This window comes from Triticum aestivum, chromosome 3B (genome assembly GCF_018294505.1).
Source record: "Triticum aestivum cultivar Chinese Spring chromosome 3B, IWGSC CS RefSeq v2.1, whole genome shotgun sequence".
In the NCBI taxonomy this organism is placed as follows: Eukaryota; Viridiplantae; Streptophyta; class Magnoliopsida; order Poales; family Poaceae; genus Triticum; species Triticum aestivum.
Window position 1 is genome coordinate 529583293 of NC_057801.1, and position 17174 is coordinate 529600466.

A 17174-nucleotide genomic window follows, 5' to 3' on the forward strand; every position below is an offset into this window, starting at 1 on the left:
ATAAAAATCCTACCGAGTGAAGAGCAAACCTCTCACTCGGGGGCTTAGCTGCAGCCCAGTGCTCGCCTAAGATATAAAAATCCTACCGAGTGAAGAGCAAACCTCTCACTCGGGGGCTTAGCTGCAGCCCAGTGCTCGCCTAAGATATAAAAATCCTACCGAGTGAAGAGCAAACCTCTCACTCAGGGGCTTAGCTGCAGCCCAGTGCTCGCCTAAGATATAAAAATCCTACCGAGTGAAGAGCAAACCTCTCACTCGGGGGCTTAGCTGCAGCCCAGTGCTCGCCTAAGATATAAAAATCCTACCGAGTGAAGAGCAAACCTCTCACTCGGGGGCTTAGCTGCAGCCCAGTGCTCGCCTAAGATACAAAAATCCTACCGAGTGAAGAGCAAACCCCTCACTCGGGGGCTTAGCTGCAGCCCAGCGCTCGCCTAAGTGGATTAAGGAATAAGTCGACTGCAGTGAGCGTCTTGCTTTGAACCTGCAAAAGACATTTCAAGCCAAAAGCAATCGTATTCAAACATCAAATTCATGTTCGAAACGATACCTAAAGGAACCGAAAGTGCTCAGGCGCTAAGCCTGTTAAGGTTTATCGGTTACAACTCCACTCGGCATACCGAGGCAAACTTAAAGCGTCGAGCTTAAAAGAAGTTTTTTACCCCTCCTGTGGAGGGCTGGAAGGTGCGACAAACTCATCAAGATCAATTCCATCTGCGATCCGAGTGGCAGCAGCAATGAAAGTTTCCATAAAGGACCTGAAGTCGTGTTTCTTGGTGTTGGCCACCCGGAGGGCCGCCAGCTTGTCTTCTCGCGCATCTTTGCAGTGGACTCGGGCCAGACATAGAGCAACATCTGCACCGCACCGAGCCGAGGACTTTTTCCACTCCTGCACTCGACCAGGGACCGTGTTCAAGCGAGCCATCAGCGACTCGAGGTCGTTCTGGAGTGTCTCCCTGGGCCCGAGCGTTGAGTCGATGCGAGATGTGGCGACCTTCAGCCTTGCAAGATAGTCCACGACAGCTGCAACATGGGACTCCAGTCGGAAAACATTCATGGCAATTTCGTCATTCACTGGAGAATTGACGGGGTCAAGGTTTGGTTCCAGCTGGCTAGTCTCTTCTTCAAAGTCTTGACAAAATTCTGCAAGGGCGATCACCGAGTCAAGGCAATGGTCGAATGGAAAAATCACAGTCAAAAATGATTGTTGAGCTTAAAGGTTTACCTTCAAGCATAAGGAACAGCTTCTTGGCAAGACCACTCAGGAAGGCTTCCAGATCATTTTTCTTCCCAAGAGCAGCTTTCAGATTGGTGTTTTCTTGCTCAAGCTTGGTGACTGAAGCTAACTTCTCGTCAGCAAGCTTGATCTTCTCAGCTAGTTCAAGGTCTTTTTTCTGTTGGGCCTCCTTCACCTTACCTGCAAGTTACAAGCAAGATCAGATTTTGAAACAAATAAAGGGAAAAAGCAGTCGTCGAGGTCCCACCAAACATACCTTTGGTCTCCTCCTTTGCCTTCGTCAGATTCTCCTGAGCCAGCTTCAAATCCAGCTCGTGCTGAATGTGCTTGTTTTCCAGCTCAGTGTAGCGAGCCGCGAGGTCACAGGATCTCTGCGAAGAATCAATCGACTAAATGTCAAAGATAATTCACTTCCGAGTGGAAAAGGAAAAATCATGCGTTTCTAAGACTACAGCCGAATACAAGCATTCGACCGTAGTCTCGGGGACTACACCCAGTGGGTGCACTCAGCGTGCCCCCACTAATCCTATTGAAGACAGAGTCGACCAGTCGACCTCAAAAAAAAACAAGATGTATTCTTTAAGACTGTAATCGACTGCAAGCAGTCGACCACAGTCTCGGGGACTACACCCAGTGGGTGCACTCAGTGTGCCCCCACCGGTTTGCAAAATCCATTCGCCATAGTCGAATGACGGAAAGACTGAACTTATAAAGCCTAAGGCCGACTGCCAGCAGTCAACCTTAGCCTTGGGGACTACACCCAGTGGGTGCACTCAGCGTGCCCCCACCGGTTTGCGAAATCCAGTCGCCATAGTCGAATGACGGAAAGACTGAACTTATAAAGCCTAAGGCCGACTGCCAGCAGTCGACCTTAGCCTTGGGGACTACACCCAGCGGGTGCACTCAGCGTGCCCCCGCTAACACGGAGTTTAAATCGACACACCCAGTGGGTGATTACTATAAATTCTGGAAAGAAAAGTTTTTGATAGCATATCCTAACAGAGCAAGCGGTGGTCGACTGACCTGAACATTGCTTTGAAGGGCGGAACTGGGGTCGTAAGCTGCTTGGCTCGCATCCCGGATGGTCTTCAACTGCTCCATCATGAGCCCTGCCTGGCGTATCGCCTCCTTTGCGGCGCCAGCTTGGTCCTCTGGGACGTGGTGCGTCGTGAAGAGGGAGGGCTGCAGGGCACTCGTCAGTGATCTGCGAAGGACATAGTGTGTCGAGTGGTGTTCTCCTCCTCCGTGGCCAGGGTCTCAGGCACCGTCACATCCTGGGGCACCCTGCCGGCAGACGCTTTCCTACTCCTTCTGTGCTTCAGCGGTTCCTCATCTTAATCGTCATCAGGGAGAGTGATAACAACATTGGATGGAGCTACAGAAAAGAATCAGAATTAGAGATCATGAGTCATTCGACTAGAAACGGTGTTAAGAGTATAGTACCAGGTTTTGAGGTTGCTGCGTCCTCCATCTCATGGTCGTCAGCCAAGGCTGAGGTCTCAGAAGTAGCAGCACTGCAACTCCAAAGAATCAGTCGACTAACTCCAGCGCCAACCAGAGATAAAGTTCGCACAAAACAAGAAGACTTAAGCAGCATGATTACCCTGATATGGTGGGGATGGACACCTTCATCTTCGGCAGGAGCTTGGTCGGCTTTGACGGGGCCGCCCTGGGCTGCTTCCACGCCTTTTCAGTCGGCGCCGGAGAGGTGGTCCGAGGGCGCTTGGTCGACTGTGTAACAGTCGCAACCCCCTTGCCACGTTCAGTCGCAGGGTCATGGACAAGCTTCGACCGCCTTTCCGAGCGCGGTGGTGCGACCTCCTCCTCCTCCTCTTCTTCGTCCTCATCATCATCATCATCATCATCGTCATCGTCATCATCATCATCCTCAGCGGCGTCCGAGTCCCACTCCTCCTCCTGGCTCTCGCCCCTGTTCGCTTCTCCCTCCTCAGTCGGAGCCTGAGCTCCATTGGGCATCGAGTACAGCTCAGTGAGGACCTGATAGACATCAAGACAAAGATCAGTCGACCGAACGGCAGAGAAAACAGAAATAAATGTGACAAGAATACAATGGGAAGTGGAGCAGACATACCTTGTTTGGATCACTGTGGTGGTCGAGTGGAGGAATCCTTCTGGCTCCACGAGGGTTATCCTTGTTCCCAGTAACAGCGGCCATCCACCTTTCCAGAGTGGCATCGTCGACTGCTTCTGGATTGACCCGAGTCTCATCCTCAGTCCCGCGGTACAACCACATGCAATGGCTCCAGAACTGAAGAGGCTGGATACGATGCCTAAGAAAAACCTCCAGGAGATCCATACCCGTCACTCCCTCCCGAACCAACTGAACTGCACGCTCCATCAGCATCTTCACGTCAGCTTTCTCCTCCGGAATCACCTTCAGAGAGGAGGGCTTGTTCACTCGGCCCATGGTGAACTGAGGGAGTCCACTCGACTGCCCCGGCGTCGGCTGATCCTGGCAGTAGAACCAGGTCGACTGCCAGTCTCTGACTGACTCGAGAAATGTCATGGCTGGGAAGGTGCTCTTGTTCCTCACCTGGATCCCCAGACCCCCACACATTTGGACAACTCGGGTTTTTTCATCGCCTGAGCTCGCCTTCTTCACGGTCTGAGAGCGACACGTGAATATGTGCTTGAACAAACCCCAATGCGGTCGACAACCCAGAAAGCTCTCACACATGGACACAAACGCGGCAAGATAGGCGATAGAATTCGGGGTGAAGTGGTGGAGTTGCGCTCCAAAGAAGTTCAAGAAACGATGGAAGAAAACGCTCGGCGGCAAAGAAAATCCGCGGTCGACATGGGTAGCCAGAAGCACGCACTCACCCTCTTCCGGCTGGGGCTGCCACTCTTTCCCCGGAAGCCTTGCAGCTCCATGAGGGATCAGACCCTCGTTGCCCATGTCGAGGAGATCCTTCTCCGTGATGGTCGATTGGATCCAATCTCCCTGGACCCAGCCTTTCGGCAGGCGAGATCTAGACGAAGACCCGCCGCGACTGGTGGATCTCCCCTTCGCCTTCTCCGTCGCCGACGCCTTCTTCGCGCATTCCAGCGCCGCCGTCTTCTCCTTGACCATAGCTGCCAGCGAGACGCGCGAGGAGAAGTTGTGCGGAGGCGAGAGCGAGCGCGTTGGGCGGAGACGAAGGGAGCAGAGAGAGAATGTTGAGGCACTGCTCAAAAAACCCTCGCCGGGCGCGTTTATAAGATCCCTTCCGAGTGGATGACAGGTGGGCCCGGTCGATCTAATCATATCCTGAAACAGTTGTGCGGACGTGATACGTGGCGAAAAAAGCGGCGCGGGGATCGAGGCGTCTATGCCCTGTCCCATCCGAGCGTCGCGGTCCGCCCCGCTTCGCGCGCTTCCCCAAATTTCGTATCCCGCGGAATCCGCGAATGGCAGATCGGTCTGCCAGACGCGGGATTTCCTGCGATCCGTTGCTCGGAAATCGGCGAAGTCCAAAAGATCACTCGACGAAGGAAAAGAATGGATCGAGTCGACTGAAGAAAAGTTGCTCACTATCAACAAAGAGATTTTTTGGTTCAAAACAACGCACGACCAGTATGCGGAGGCTAACCGGAAACAGCATCAACTCCTTCATCACTCAAGCCTCAATCCATTCGGGGGCTAATGATGGAGTCATGTACCTAGGGTAGGGTCACGGACCTGATCTAAGTACCCTGTCCAAGGACACCCTTAGAAGAGATCACCTTCCAGTCGACCTACGAGGGGCTCACTCGACTGACTTGAAGGACTCGACCACGAAGACTCACTCGACCACCAGAAGGTCAAGAGGCACTCTGCACTGCAACGGTCTATAATTAAGTAGACTTTATGATAGTAAAGACACTTTATGTGGGGCGTTACCAGTAACGCCCCGGACTTAATATACCTTAAACCCTTCATTACGTGGGTTGGCTGGGGTCCTGGCGCACTCTATATAAGCCACCCCCCTCCACAGGTAGAAGGGTTCGGCACCTTGTAATCCATATACACATAATCCACTCGACCACCTCCGGGCTCCGAAACGTAGGGCTTTTACTTCCTCCGAGAAGGGCCCGAACTCGTACATCTCTTGTGTTTACAACCTCTCCATAGCTAGGACCTTGCCTCTCCATACCTACCCCCCACTCTACTGTCAGATTTAGATCCACGACAGGTAGAGCTCGCGAAATCTCTCCCATGGGGGCATGCCGCCCTCGTCCTGCTCGAGGGCGTAATACCATGTCTGTGCGGCGCCCCGAAGGTGATATGAGGCGAGCCAGGTGCGGTCCGACGCTAGTGTACGTTGCCCCCAGAAAAACTGCTCACATTGATTCAGCCAGTTGAGGGGATCCTCGGTGCCATCGTAAGTGGCGAAGTCGAGCTTGGCGAAACGCGGCGGTGTATGAGTACGACCGCCGTGGGAGTACGGCGCGTCGGTGCGGAGCAGCGAGGGGGGCGGCGCCAGTTCGGTGGACACAGGGGCCCCACCATGGAACGGCTACTCGTCGAGGCCAGCGTAGTGGCCGGCGGCGCTGGAGGACCCGTCGTACTGTAGGGTGGGTTCCGAGGTCATCGTGTAGACCGGCTGCGGCGACGACCCGGACAACCAGGCCGGTAGGGGTGATGGCGAGGGCGGAAACCTGACTTGGTGGATCGGGACTCTACTCGGCGCGGTCGTAGCCGGCCCGGAGCTGGTCGGCGGTGGTGCCTGGAGCTGCTGCTGCTGCTGCAGCGGGGCGACAGGCGCAGTGGGGCCTGCCAGGGCCCGCGCCGGCCACGGCAACCAGGGCGGGGTGGTGGTGGGGGCCGGCAGCAGCTGTTGCTAGGGCTGTAGCGGCCTGGCGATCGCGGCGGAGGCCGCCAGGTGGAGCGGCTGCCATGGCAGGAGTAGCGGCCCGGTGGCGGCGGTTGGTGGTGCTGCGGCAGCCCGTAGGGGCCGGCCAGGTAGAGGCGGATCCCCTGGACCGCGGTGGCGAGATCGCGGAGTGCGCCGGTGACTTCCTCCGGGGTGAAGACAGCGGCAACCGGGGCGGCGGAGGTAACCGGCACCAGCGGTGGAGGGGCACTGTTCGGGGCGACTAGCAGGGCGGTGTTGGAGGTCGGCAGCGGCGAAGACATGATTGCAACCGAGCTACCTGATACCAAATTGGTAGGAGCTAGGGCTCTACCGGGAATTGGCGGGAGATTGTAGGGGAAGGAGGGAGGTGGACGAGCTCGTGACCGCGGCGGCCGGCGTGTGGGCGCCGTCTCACACGGAGGGGAAGGCGGCGGCGATGGGAGAGGCGGCAGCTAGGTTAGGGTTCCGGCTCCTCTGGGAGCCGGGCAATAGATTATGTCTTATTGCTTAATTCCAAACGGGAGTCTTACAACTGTTTATGTAACCTCGCTGCTAAAAATAAAATAACTTGGGCCCATTGGGCCTCCTCCGGCTATAAGTGACGCTGGTCATAACACAATAACAAAAAAAATCAAGCAAATTTATTTCTATAGATAAGTTCCAAAAAGATGAACTACATGATGCTAACTGTAGGTCCTCTATTGTTTCATACTTGTGAGGCATAGATTTCCATAGTCAGTTTCTGTTTCTTATGTGCTTACATATCCTTTTCTGTAGGCAAGCGAGAGGGCATGGCAGGAACTATGCAAGATGTATTGTTCTTTTCTTGTAATCCACTGTTTCTCATTATAGATACTTAGCCAAGTGCTAACACACTTGAAAACACCCAGCCAACACACAAGGGTCTTAAGCCCTTCAATATCCTTGACATTCACTCTATATATTTATCATTGCAGTATCTCAACTCAGAAGATAGGCTGCACCACATGATTTTCCCAAACCATCCATGACATGACATTAGGACTCTTGATTTATCATGTTCATCTATTTAATGTTCTTGTGTAGGAAAATGGTCAGTATATTGTTACTAGTTTATAACACTCGCATATCTATTTATCTGGATCTTGTATGCATATGACTTTCTTTCTCTAGATTGGTTCTTGGGTCTAAATTAGTTTTGTTGGTTCCACCAAAGCCTCTGCTTGTTGGTAATCATCCTTGCTTCAGTTCGCAATTCTCTTTTCTATCATGTTCTCCATGATTCTTACTGCAGTGCTGTCGCATCGGCAATTGAGGCGGATCTGGCACCCTAGATCGGGAAAGAGTTCACAAGAACGGGAATCTATTCATTATGCAGTTTAATTAGGTTTTATCGGATTTTGCTGTTACACTGCCACTGCTGTAGAGGTTTAGCCAAATTGGCTTAGGATGTCATAGTACAAAGAATGCAGGTTTTACTGCACGCGTGTCAGTACTGTAACCATTGATGCCCCAAAAAGGTACTCCCTCTGCCCATACTCTGCCCATAATATAAGAACGTTTTTGACACAAGTGTAGTGTCAAAAATACTATTATATTATGGGACGGAGGGAGTAGCATTTTCTGTTAGTTCTTCCTTTAGTTGATCCATACTCTTGTTTTCTTTTGTCAATTGTTTATTTCAACAATAGGGGAATCGGCAGCGATGCCCCTCTGCGTTCTGTTTGCAAACAGAATTGAGATAACAAAAAAAATTCAGGCTTAGCGGTTCCATTATTTTATCTTTCTTCCATTCTTTTGTTTCTTGGGTTTGTATAAATGATTGAATAAGTATTCTATTCTTTGTGAACAACCAAATCCTCAAGGATTTGACAGCAGTAGGCCTGGCGGTGGGGCTAAGTATTTTCCATTCTTTGCGTCTCCCCTGCTTGGTTCCTATATGTTTGACAGCTTATCTTCTAGGTTATCCGAATTGAGAAAATGCAGTGATAAATACAGAGTAAATTTCCCGTATGTTGAAAAGTTTACAACACTATGGAGGACCTGGTAGTTAGCATCCTTCATGGTGATTTCGGAACTTATCTGCAGTACTGGATTTGGCTGTACATTTTTTACAAGAATTTATCACCCTGCTGCTGTGCATAAACTTGGCTCTAACAAGCATTAATGTTTTTTCCTCGTCAATTGCTCTTGCACTTCCGTAGGATCTTGAAATTGCTCTTTCTTCGCGGATGTAGGACAGGTATACTTCGAGAAGCTATGATTTATGCATGAGTGGTTTGATAATTATCCTTGACATACCAAAAGATGTTCTTTAGCCTATTCCCTGCATTTTTTTATATCACCATTTTGTTGAACTACAGCAAGTCTGTATTATTCTTTCCATGGCATCCATTATGTTTATTACAAATACTTAGCTAAGTGCTAAAATATGCAAAAACTCTGGGCCGAAGCACCCAAGGTCGTAAACTATTCAATATCCCTATATTTGATCATTTTGCATTATCTATTCAGGTAACACAGAAGATAGGCTGTGCTATATGAATGAAGACAACAGAGAAGATGTTCACAAACCATCCATGACACATGACGTTGGGAATCTTGATTTACTATGTTCATCTACATAATGTTCTTCTGGAGTGGCGGACCTAGGATTGTCCGACGCCCCAGGCGAGAAACTAAGGCCCAAAAACTACCCAGCAAAAACTCCAGTTTGAAGGCATACAAAAGTCAATCTATGTTGCATAACTAATAAGAAACCAAACATAATATTCAATGCAAGACAAATCGAAAGACAATGTGTAGCATAGATAGAAGATACAAAAGATTGATACCAAATCAAATGATTGGTTGATCTGAGCCTCCCATGACTGCAGAAGAAGCTAAACCTTCAATCATTAATTTTGAAATGCAAATCTGTGCCTAATATAGCAGGTAAAACTAGTTAATGATAGATGCAAAATGTGAAAACCTACATCGAGGACGAGGCAAAACGCCTTTACATGTGCGATAACCTCCAATCTCCTCAATAATTACATAGGTGGTCTCTTTTGCACAAGCCTTACATAAATCCAATTGTATCTTATGTGAAGTCAGCTTATATATGGTTATCTCCTGGATCCCCAAATAATTTTACCACCTTTGGGTCTTTCTTTATGAACAAGTCCAACAACTCTTTAAAGTTACCCTTATTATTGAGCTAGTAGACTCACCATGACCACAAAAATCAAGAGCTTGTAGTATAAAATTTTTTACAATACCCAATGTAATCAAGAGACAAGCTTTGTATCCTTCTTCTTGCTTCTGAGAACCCCTATCAAACACATGTGGCAGATTTTGAAAGCTTCTACCATTTATCCATTCATATTGTGGCACCCCGGCTCAGAGCGACCGGTTTACCCTGGATTTCCAGCCCAGAGACCTTGTCTTCTGGCAACACACAACAACATGGCACAGAATACAACCGCTTTATTCATGCTAGCGGAACATAGTTCATATTACAACAGTTAGCGAGGCCAAGCGACACACACGATGCGGCTGAACAATATGTACATTATTTAGTGAACATAAAGGGGCCTCGATCTTGACAACTACTCGGCAGCGGAACAACGTTGTAGTGGGACTCCATAGCACAAGGACACCGACGTGGACACGGTCTAGACTCGGACAACACTCCTTTCCAACGGGACTTTTCTGAAATCTGGCATGACACACCAGGTCAGTACATTGAATGTACTTGCAAGCTCACAATAAGCATAAACAAGATGACAGACAATATTATGATATTTATCCAGTTTTAATCAACAATGCAGCTATATAACCAACATGATGTGACTACGCTCAACAGGTACTCATTCTCCCAACTTGCTTACCAGATGTGACCAACAAACATAATATTACCAACACATACCCGTGATCCTTACAGCGATCACAACCCGGCCATCTCATGGCCCGTGATCCTTACAGCGATCACAACCCGACCAACTCGTGGCCCGTGATCCTTACGGCGATCACAACCCGACCAACTCGTGGCCAACTCAACACGATGACCTCACTGTCATCCTTAGTGCAATTTAGTGTGCATATTTATTAAGTGTTGACCCATGGTGTACCTTACTTTCGAGCGTGTCCGTATCCGTGGACTCGGTTATCGATAGATTAAATACACTCTGCAGAGGTTAGTACACTGTACCCACACTACGGAACCCATGGCCTCACTCTCCCATCCGAGTGGACTAGCATTCTGATGAAACCATTTCACTGTCATGACATTCTCCCGGCCCTTCCGACTCAGACCCCACTGGGCTAGTCCTGGGTGGCCCCGTGTCTACCTCCAGACACCTCGACCACCGTCGTGGCCACGATCCACACTGGGATCCGGTACCAAACTTAACTTAACAACAGGCTCACAAGGTTATGCTTGCCTACCGGGCCAGGGTACAGCACGCCCATAACCTTCCCTAATTTGAGGTACCGATCAGAGGCACGACAATGAAACGCATTAAGGCCGTCCCATACCGGCAAATGTGGTTGTGCTGGGAAAGACTTGTTTCAGCGGCACCACGACCCGGTCAACAACATGTTCAAGTTGAATATTAATCCAGTTCAACTTTTAATGTGAAAAGAAATAACCAATGTCGTACTGCCGTACCATACATCACTTAACATATGCATCACATAACCGTGCAAAACTGCACCAACTATGCTCCCACGGAGCCAACATAAAATCATGCTACTATACTGGTAAAAACCTTTCTTTACTTATACTAGAACCATTTCTAGCAATTATCATCATTATACCTCGTGCAAAAATAATATCCAAATTTCTCATCAATTCTGTGACCATATTATTTATTTAACTCTAACAACTAAGTTCTCATCATCTTACCAACAATATTTACTTCAAACATATTGAACTTCAAGCATTTTAACATACCAAGCATATAACAGAATATATTTATTATATAACTAATTAAAATGCATCAATATTCATAAGTTCAAGTATGAAAATCAATAATATTGAAGTGGCACCATGAAAATGTTACTGTGGCTTGCCTTAGTACTGATGAGGGTCACAAGGCTCCTGGTGATCCTCAAGACAAGCTGGTTCCTCTAAAATCATTCAAAAACCACAAAAGAAAATATCAAGAAACCTTCTGAAATTTATCAGAAAATCTAGACAGCAAGGAAAATCCCATCTTTTGGGAGCTGTTAGATTTTTATACAAAGAACACAATGCAAAAAGAATCACTGCATTTGGACTTGTAGAATAAAAGTTATGTCTGTTTGAATGCTCCTGGAATTTAAATAAATTTGAAAAAAAGGAAAAACAGTGAGGGGGTGACGTCGATGGCGTATTTTCCCGGGGCGCCACCACTCATACCACTTCGCGCGTGTTATGAGTGGCTGACTAGTTGGCCCCGCTAGTCAGGCCGGAGGGAGGGGGAAAGAAAACAGAGACGGGCGGCGGTTCGCCGAAGCGTTCGCCGGTGTTGAGGCCTCTTGGGGGAATATGAGAGGGAGGGATCAATGGAGAAGGTTCTTGCGCACCTGCCCGTACCCGTGGCGTGGCAAATGGTGACCGGACGGCGTCGGTTTCTTCCTCGCAAGCGGAGGCAGAACATGGAGGTCGTCGGAGATGAGGAAGATGGTGGCTAGGGGCGGCTCCAGGGGCTCGGGCTTGGCTCGTTGGCTTCACGGAGGAGAGGCAGAGGCCCTGGCGGGGTCGCCTCGGCTTGGGAGTGGCCGGAGCTGTGGGGTCGATCCAGGGGGATCGCCGGCGAGCTTGGCTCGGGGACGGCAGCCCGCGGCCTGCCCGGCCGGGCTGCGGCTTCTAGTGGCTATGGGAGGGAGATGTGGTGAGGTGTGGTGCTCCAGGAGGCTACGGAGGGGGTTATTTATAGGCGGGGCGGCGAGGAGTGTCGTGGTTCTAAGTCTGACAGTAGAATGGGGGGTAGGTATGGAGAGGCAAGATCCTAGCTATGGAGTAGTTGTACACACGAGTGTTTAGCGTGTTCAGGCCCTTCTCGGAGGAAGTAACAGCCCTACGTCTCGGAGCACGGAGGCGGTCGACTGATTTCTGTGTATATGAGTTACAAGGGTGCGAACCCTTCTACCAGTGGAGGGGGGTGGCTTATATAGAGGACGCCAGGACCCCAGCCATCCCACGTAGCAGAGGATTAAAGTACATTAAGGTCGGGCGTTACTGGTAACGCCCTATTTAAAGTGTCATCATGACCATTAAGACTACTTAATTACAGACTGTATGGATGCAGAGTAGATCCTGAACTCCTGATGGTCGAGTGGGTCTTGATGGTCGAGTGTCTTCAGGTTTGTCGAGTGTCTTCTAGCCGGTCGAGTGGAGTCTCTCTTGGTCGACTGGAAGGTAGCTTCGTCTAAGGATGTCCTTGGGCATGGTATCCTAGATAGGTCTATGACCCTACCCTAGGTACATATCCTCATCATTAGCCCCCGAATGGATCGAGGTTCGAGTGAGGAAGGAGTTGATGATTTTCTCCGACTCATTTCTTGCGCTTTGATTGTGTCGTATCTTGGATTGGCGATTTTTCTTTCGGTGTTGGCATCAACTTTTACTTCAGTCGCCTTGATCCATTCTTATCTTCTGTCGAGTGAACTTTTGGACTTTGGAGAACTCCCGAGCAATGGATCGCGGGAAAGATATTGTCTGACAGATTGATCTGCTGCTAGCGGATTTTGCAGGATCCGAAATTTGGGAAGCACGCGAAGCGGGGCGGTCCGCGGCAATCGGACGGGATAAGGCATGGATGCCTCGATTCCCGTGCCGCCTTTTCGCCACGTATCGTGCATGCGCGACTGTTTCGGGATGTGACAGGATCGCTCGGACCCACTCGTCAGCCACTCGGAAACGCCCTTATATAAAGCGTCGGGGAGGGTTTTTTGAACAGTGCCTTCCCATTCTTCTCTCTTCCCTCTCTGCCTCCGCCCACTGTGCCTGCTCCCGGCTCCGCCTACCCACCTCTCGCGCGCTTCGCCGGCGACAATGGTGAAGGAGAAGATGGTGGCCCTAGAGCGCGCGAAGAAGGCGACGGCGACAGGGCAAGCGGAGGGGAGACCGTCCAGTCGGGGCGGATCTTCGTCGAGGTCCCGCCTGCCGAAGGGTTGGGTCCAAGGGGATTGGATCCGCTCGACCATCACCGAGAAAGATCTCAACGACCTGGCCAATGAGGGACTGATCCCCCACGGGTCAGCGAGGCTCCCGGGGTCCGAGTATCAACCGCAGCCACAGGAGGGTGAGTGCGTTCTCTTAGCCACTCACGTAGATCGTGGTTTTTCTCTGCCGCCGAGTGTGTTCTTCCGTGGGTTTCTGAATTTCTTTGGGGCGCAACTCCACCATTTCAATCCCAATTCCATCGCCTATCTTGCTGCCATTGTGTCCATGTGCGAGAACTTCCTGGGTTGTCAACCGCACTGGGGTCTCTTCAAGCACATATTCACCTGTCGCTCACAGATAGTAAAAAAGGCGAGTCCGGATGATGAGAGGACCAAGGTTATTCAGATGTGCGGGGGTCTTGGGATTCAGTTGAGGAATAAGAGCACTTTCCCGGCCATGACCCTTCCTGAGTCGATCAGAGGGTGGCAGTCGACTTGGTTCTACTGCCAAGACGAGTCGACGCCGGGGCAGTCGACTGGTCTCCCTCCGTTCTCCATGGACCGAGTGGACAAACGGTCTTCTCTGAAGGTGCTTCCTGAGGAGAAAGCCGAGGTAAAAATGTTGATGGAGCGCGTGGTCCAACTCGTTCGGGATGGAGTGACGGGCATGGATCTTCTGGAAGTCTTCCTTAGGCGGCCATCCAACCGCTCCAGTACCGAGGCCACCCGATGTGGCTATACTGCGGTACCGAAGACACCACTCGGGTCCATCCAGAAGCAGTCGATGACGCCACGCTGGAGAGGTGGGTGGCCGCCATCACAGGGAACAAGGACAACCCTCAAGGGGCTAGGAGGATCCTGCCACTCGACTGTACTTATACGCCGGACGCGGTATGGCCACTTATCCCCGATTGTGATCTTGCTTTATCCATTCTGCTTTGCCGCAAATTGGTCGATTGATCTTTGTTTTGCTTTGTTGTCTGACAGGCCACCACTGAATTGTACTCGATGCCCAATGGGGCACAGCCGCCGACTGAGGAGGAGGAAGGAAGCGGGGGCGAAAGCCCGGAGGAGTGGGATTCGGATGCTGACGACGACGACGAGGGTGATGACTCTGGTGAGGAGGAAGAAGAGGAGGAGGAGGAGGAAGTTGCACCTCCCCGCTCGGAGAGACGCTCGAAGCTTGCCCATGATCCCGCGACTGAGCGGGGTAAGGGGGTCGTAACCGCTTCCCAGTCGACCAAGCGCCCTCGGACTACTTCTCCGGCACCGACTGAGAAGGCTTCGAAGCAATCTCGAGTGGCACCGTCGAAGCCTGCAAAGGTCTTGCCGAAGATGAAGATGGTGATCCCCACTATCTCAGGGTAATGGTAGTTTTGAGCTTTCCCTGTTTCATGAACTTGTTCTTGGTCGACTCATGGGCCAATCGACTGACTTTTGGAACTGCAGCGCTGCTACTTCCGACACTTTGGCGAGGGTCGAAGACCACGAGATGGAGGGTGCTGCAACCTCGAAACCTGGTATGACTCCTGTGCTGCCGTTTTCAGTCGACTGACTTATTGTCTCTAATTTTGATTCTTTCTGCAGTTTCATCTAACATTGTTATTGACCTTCCTGACGACGACGACGAAGAACCACCACGGCCGAGGAGAAGCAAGAAAACGTCTGTTGGCAAGGCGACTCAGGATGTGCCGGCACCCGAGATGTTGGTCGTGGAGGGAGACAATGTCACTCGACCCACCGTAACCTTCGTGGTGCCATTGACGAGTGCTCGCCCTTCGTCGTCGAGTGCTGCTCAACCCTCGCTTTTCTCCACCTACCCCGTTCCAGAAGACCAAGCCAGTGCTGCTAGAGAAGCGATACGCCAAGCGGGGGTCATGATGGAGCAAGTGAAGGCGATACAAGAAGCTAGCCAGGCAGCCTATGACGCCAGTTCAGCTCTTTAGAGCAATGTTCAGGTCAGTCGGTCACTGCCTGTTCTGTTAGGATATGATATCTGTAAACTCTTCTTTCTGCAATTCTTGGAGTTTGTCCTGCACCCAGTGGGTGTGTCGATTGAAATGCCAGACTAGTGGGGGCACGCTGAGTGCACCCACTGGGTGTAGTCCCCACGGCTATGGTCGACTGCTGGCAGTCGACTATAGTCTTTATGTCTTAAGTTTTTTCCTTACTCGACTAGTTCGAATAGATTCATAGACCGGTGGGGGCACGCTGAGTGCACCCACTGGGTGTAGTCCCCGAGACTGTGGTCGACTGCTTGCAGTCGATTATAGTCTGAAGAAAACCTCTGTTTTTTTGTGTTGTTGGTCGACTGGTCGACTCTAACTGATGAAACCAGTGGGGGCATGCTGAGTGCACCCACTGGGTGTAGTCCCCGAGACTATGGTCGAATGTTTGCATTCGGCCGTAGTCTTAGAAACGCTATGATTTTTCCTTACTCACTTGGAAGTGAATTGTCTTTGACATCTGTCGATTGGTTCTTCGTAGAAATCCTGTGACCTTGCGGCTCGTTATACTGAGTTGGAGAACAAACACATTCAGCTCGAGCTTGATGTGAAACTGGCCCAAGAGAACTTGACGAAGGCGAAGGAGGAAGCTAAAGGTATGCTTGGTGAGGCCTTTGAGGACTGCCTTTGCCTCTCACTTGTTTCCGAATCTAATCTCACTGTAACCTTGCAGGCAAAGTGAGGGATGCCCTGAAGAAACAAGAGCTTGACTTGGCTGAGATGCAAAAAACTGCTTTAGAGAAGACCAGGCTTGCGGATGAGAAGCTGGCTTCAGTGACTAAGCTTGAAGAAGAAAACACCAATCTAAAAGCTGCTCTTGATGCTGCCAACCAGGAGGTCAGTCGACTGAAAAGCGACAAGACCACCCTGAATGACAAGGCTAGTGAGTTGAAGAGAAACAAGAATGATCTAGAGGCTTATCTGGGTGGACTCGCCAAGAAGTTGTTCCTCATGCTTGAAGGTAATCCTTTGTACCAAACAAATATTTTAATTGTAACCTCCGACTGTTTGTCTTGACTCGGTGGTTGTGCTTGCAGAATTTTTTCAGAACTTTGAAGAGGAGACTGGTCGACTGGAAGTAAACCTGGGCCCCATCAACTCTCCCCTGAAAGATGAAGTCACCATGAATGTGCTCCGACTTGAATCTCGTGTTGCTGCCGTCATCGATTATCTCGCATGGCTGAAGGTCGCAACTTCCTGCATCGACACAACACTCTGGCCAAGAGAGACACTCCAGAACGACCTTGAGTCTCTGATGACTCGACTGAACGAGGTCCCAAGTCGAGTGCAGGAGTGGAAGAAGTCTTCGGCCAGGTGCGGCGCGGATGTTGCTTTCTCTCTGGTCCGCGTTCACTGCAAGGATGCATGAGAGGACAAGCTGGTGGCTCTTAGGGTGGCCAACACCAAGAAGCACGATTTTAGATCTTTCATGGAGACCTTCATTGCTGCTGCCACTCGGATTGCAGATGGAATTGATCTGGACGAGTTTGTGGCACCTTCCAGCCCTCCACGGGAGGGGTAAAAAACTTCTGAGCTTGATACTTTAAATTTGCCTCGGTATGCCGAGTGAGTTTTGTAACCGACAAACCTTAACAGGCCTAGCGCCTGAGCACTTTCGGTTTCGTTAGGTGTTATTCGAACTTGGGTTTGTCGCTGAATATGTTTGCATTTGGTTTGAGGCGTCTTTTGCAGGTTAAAGCGAAGCGCTTATTGCCATTGACTTGTCCCCCAATTAACTTAGGCGAGCACTGGGCTGCAGCTAAGTCCCCGAGTGAGAGGTTTTCCCTCCACTCGGTAGGATTTTTAGATACTTAGGCGAGCACTGGGCTGCAGCTAAGCCCCCGAGTGGGAGGTCTGCTCTCCACTCGGTAGGATTTCAGACACTTAGGCGAGCACTGGGCTGCAGCTAAGCCCCCGAGTGGGAGGTCTGCTCTCCACTCGGTAGGATTTCAGACACTTAGGCGAGCACTGGGCTGCAGCTAAGCC

At 50.6% G+C, this 17174-nt stretch overlaps 1 protein-coding gene across 1 annotated transcript in view; it reads left to right on the forward strand.

Moving 5' to 3' along the window:
- Window positions 1–6113: 6113 nt before the first annotated feature.
- Window positions 6114–17174, forward strand: part of LOC123067572 (uncharacterized) — a 57488-nt gene continuing 46427 nt past the window's right edge. Inside the window, exons 1-3 of the mRNA XM_044490314.1 lie at window positions 6114–6273; window positions 15862–16149; window positions 16226–16317. Coding sequence (XP_044346249.1) covers window positions 6114–6273; window positions 15862–16149; window positions 16226–16317 — 540 coding nt within the window. The remainder of the gene's footprint in view (window positions 6274–15861; window positions 16150–16225; window positions 16318–17174) is intronic.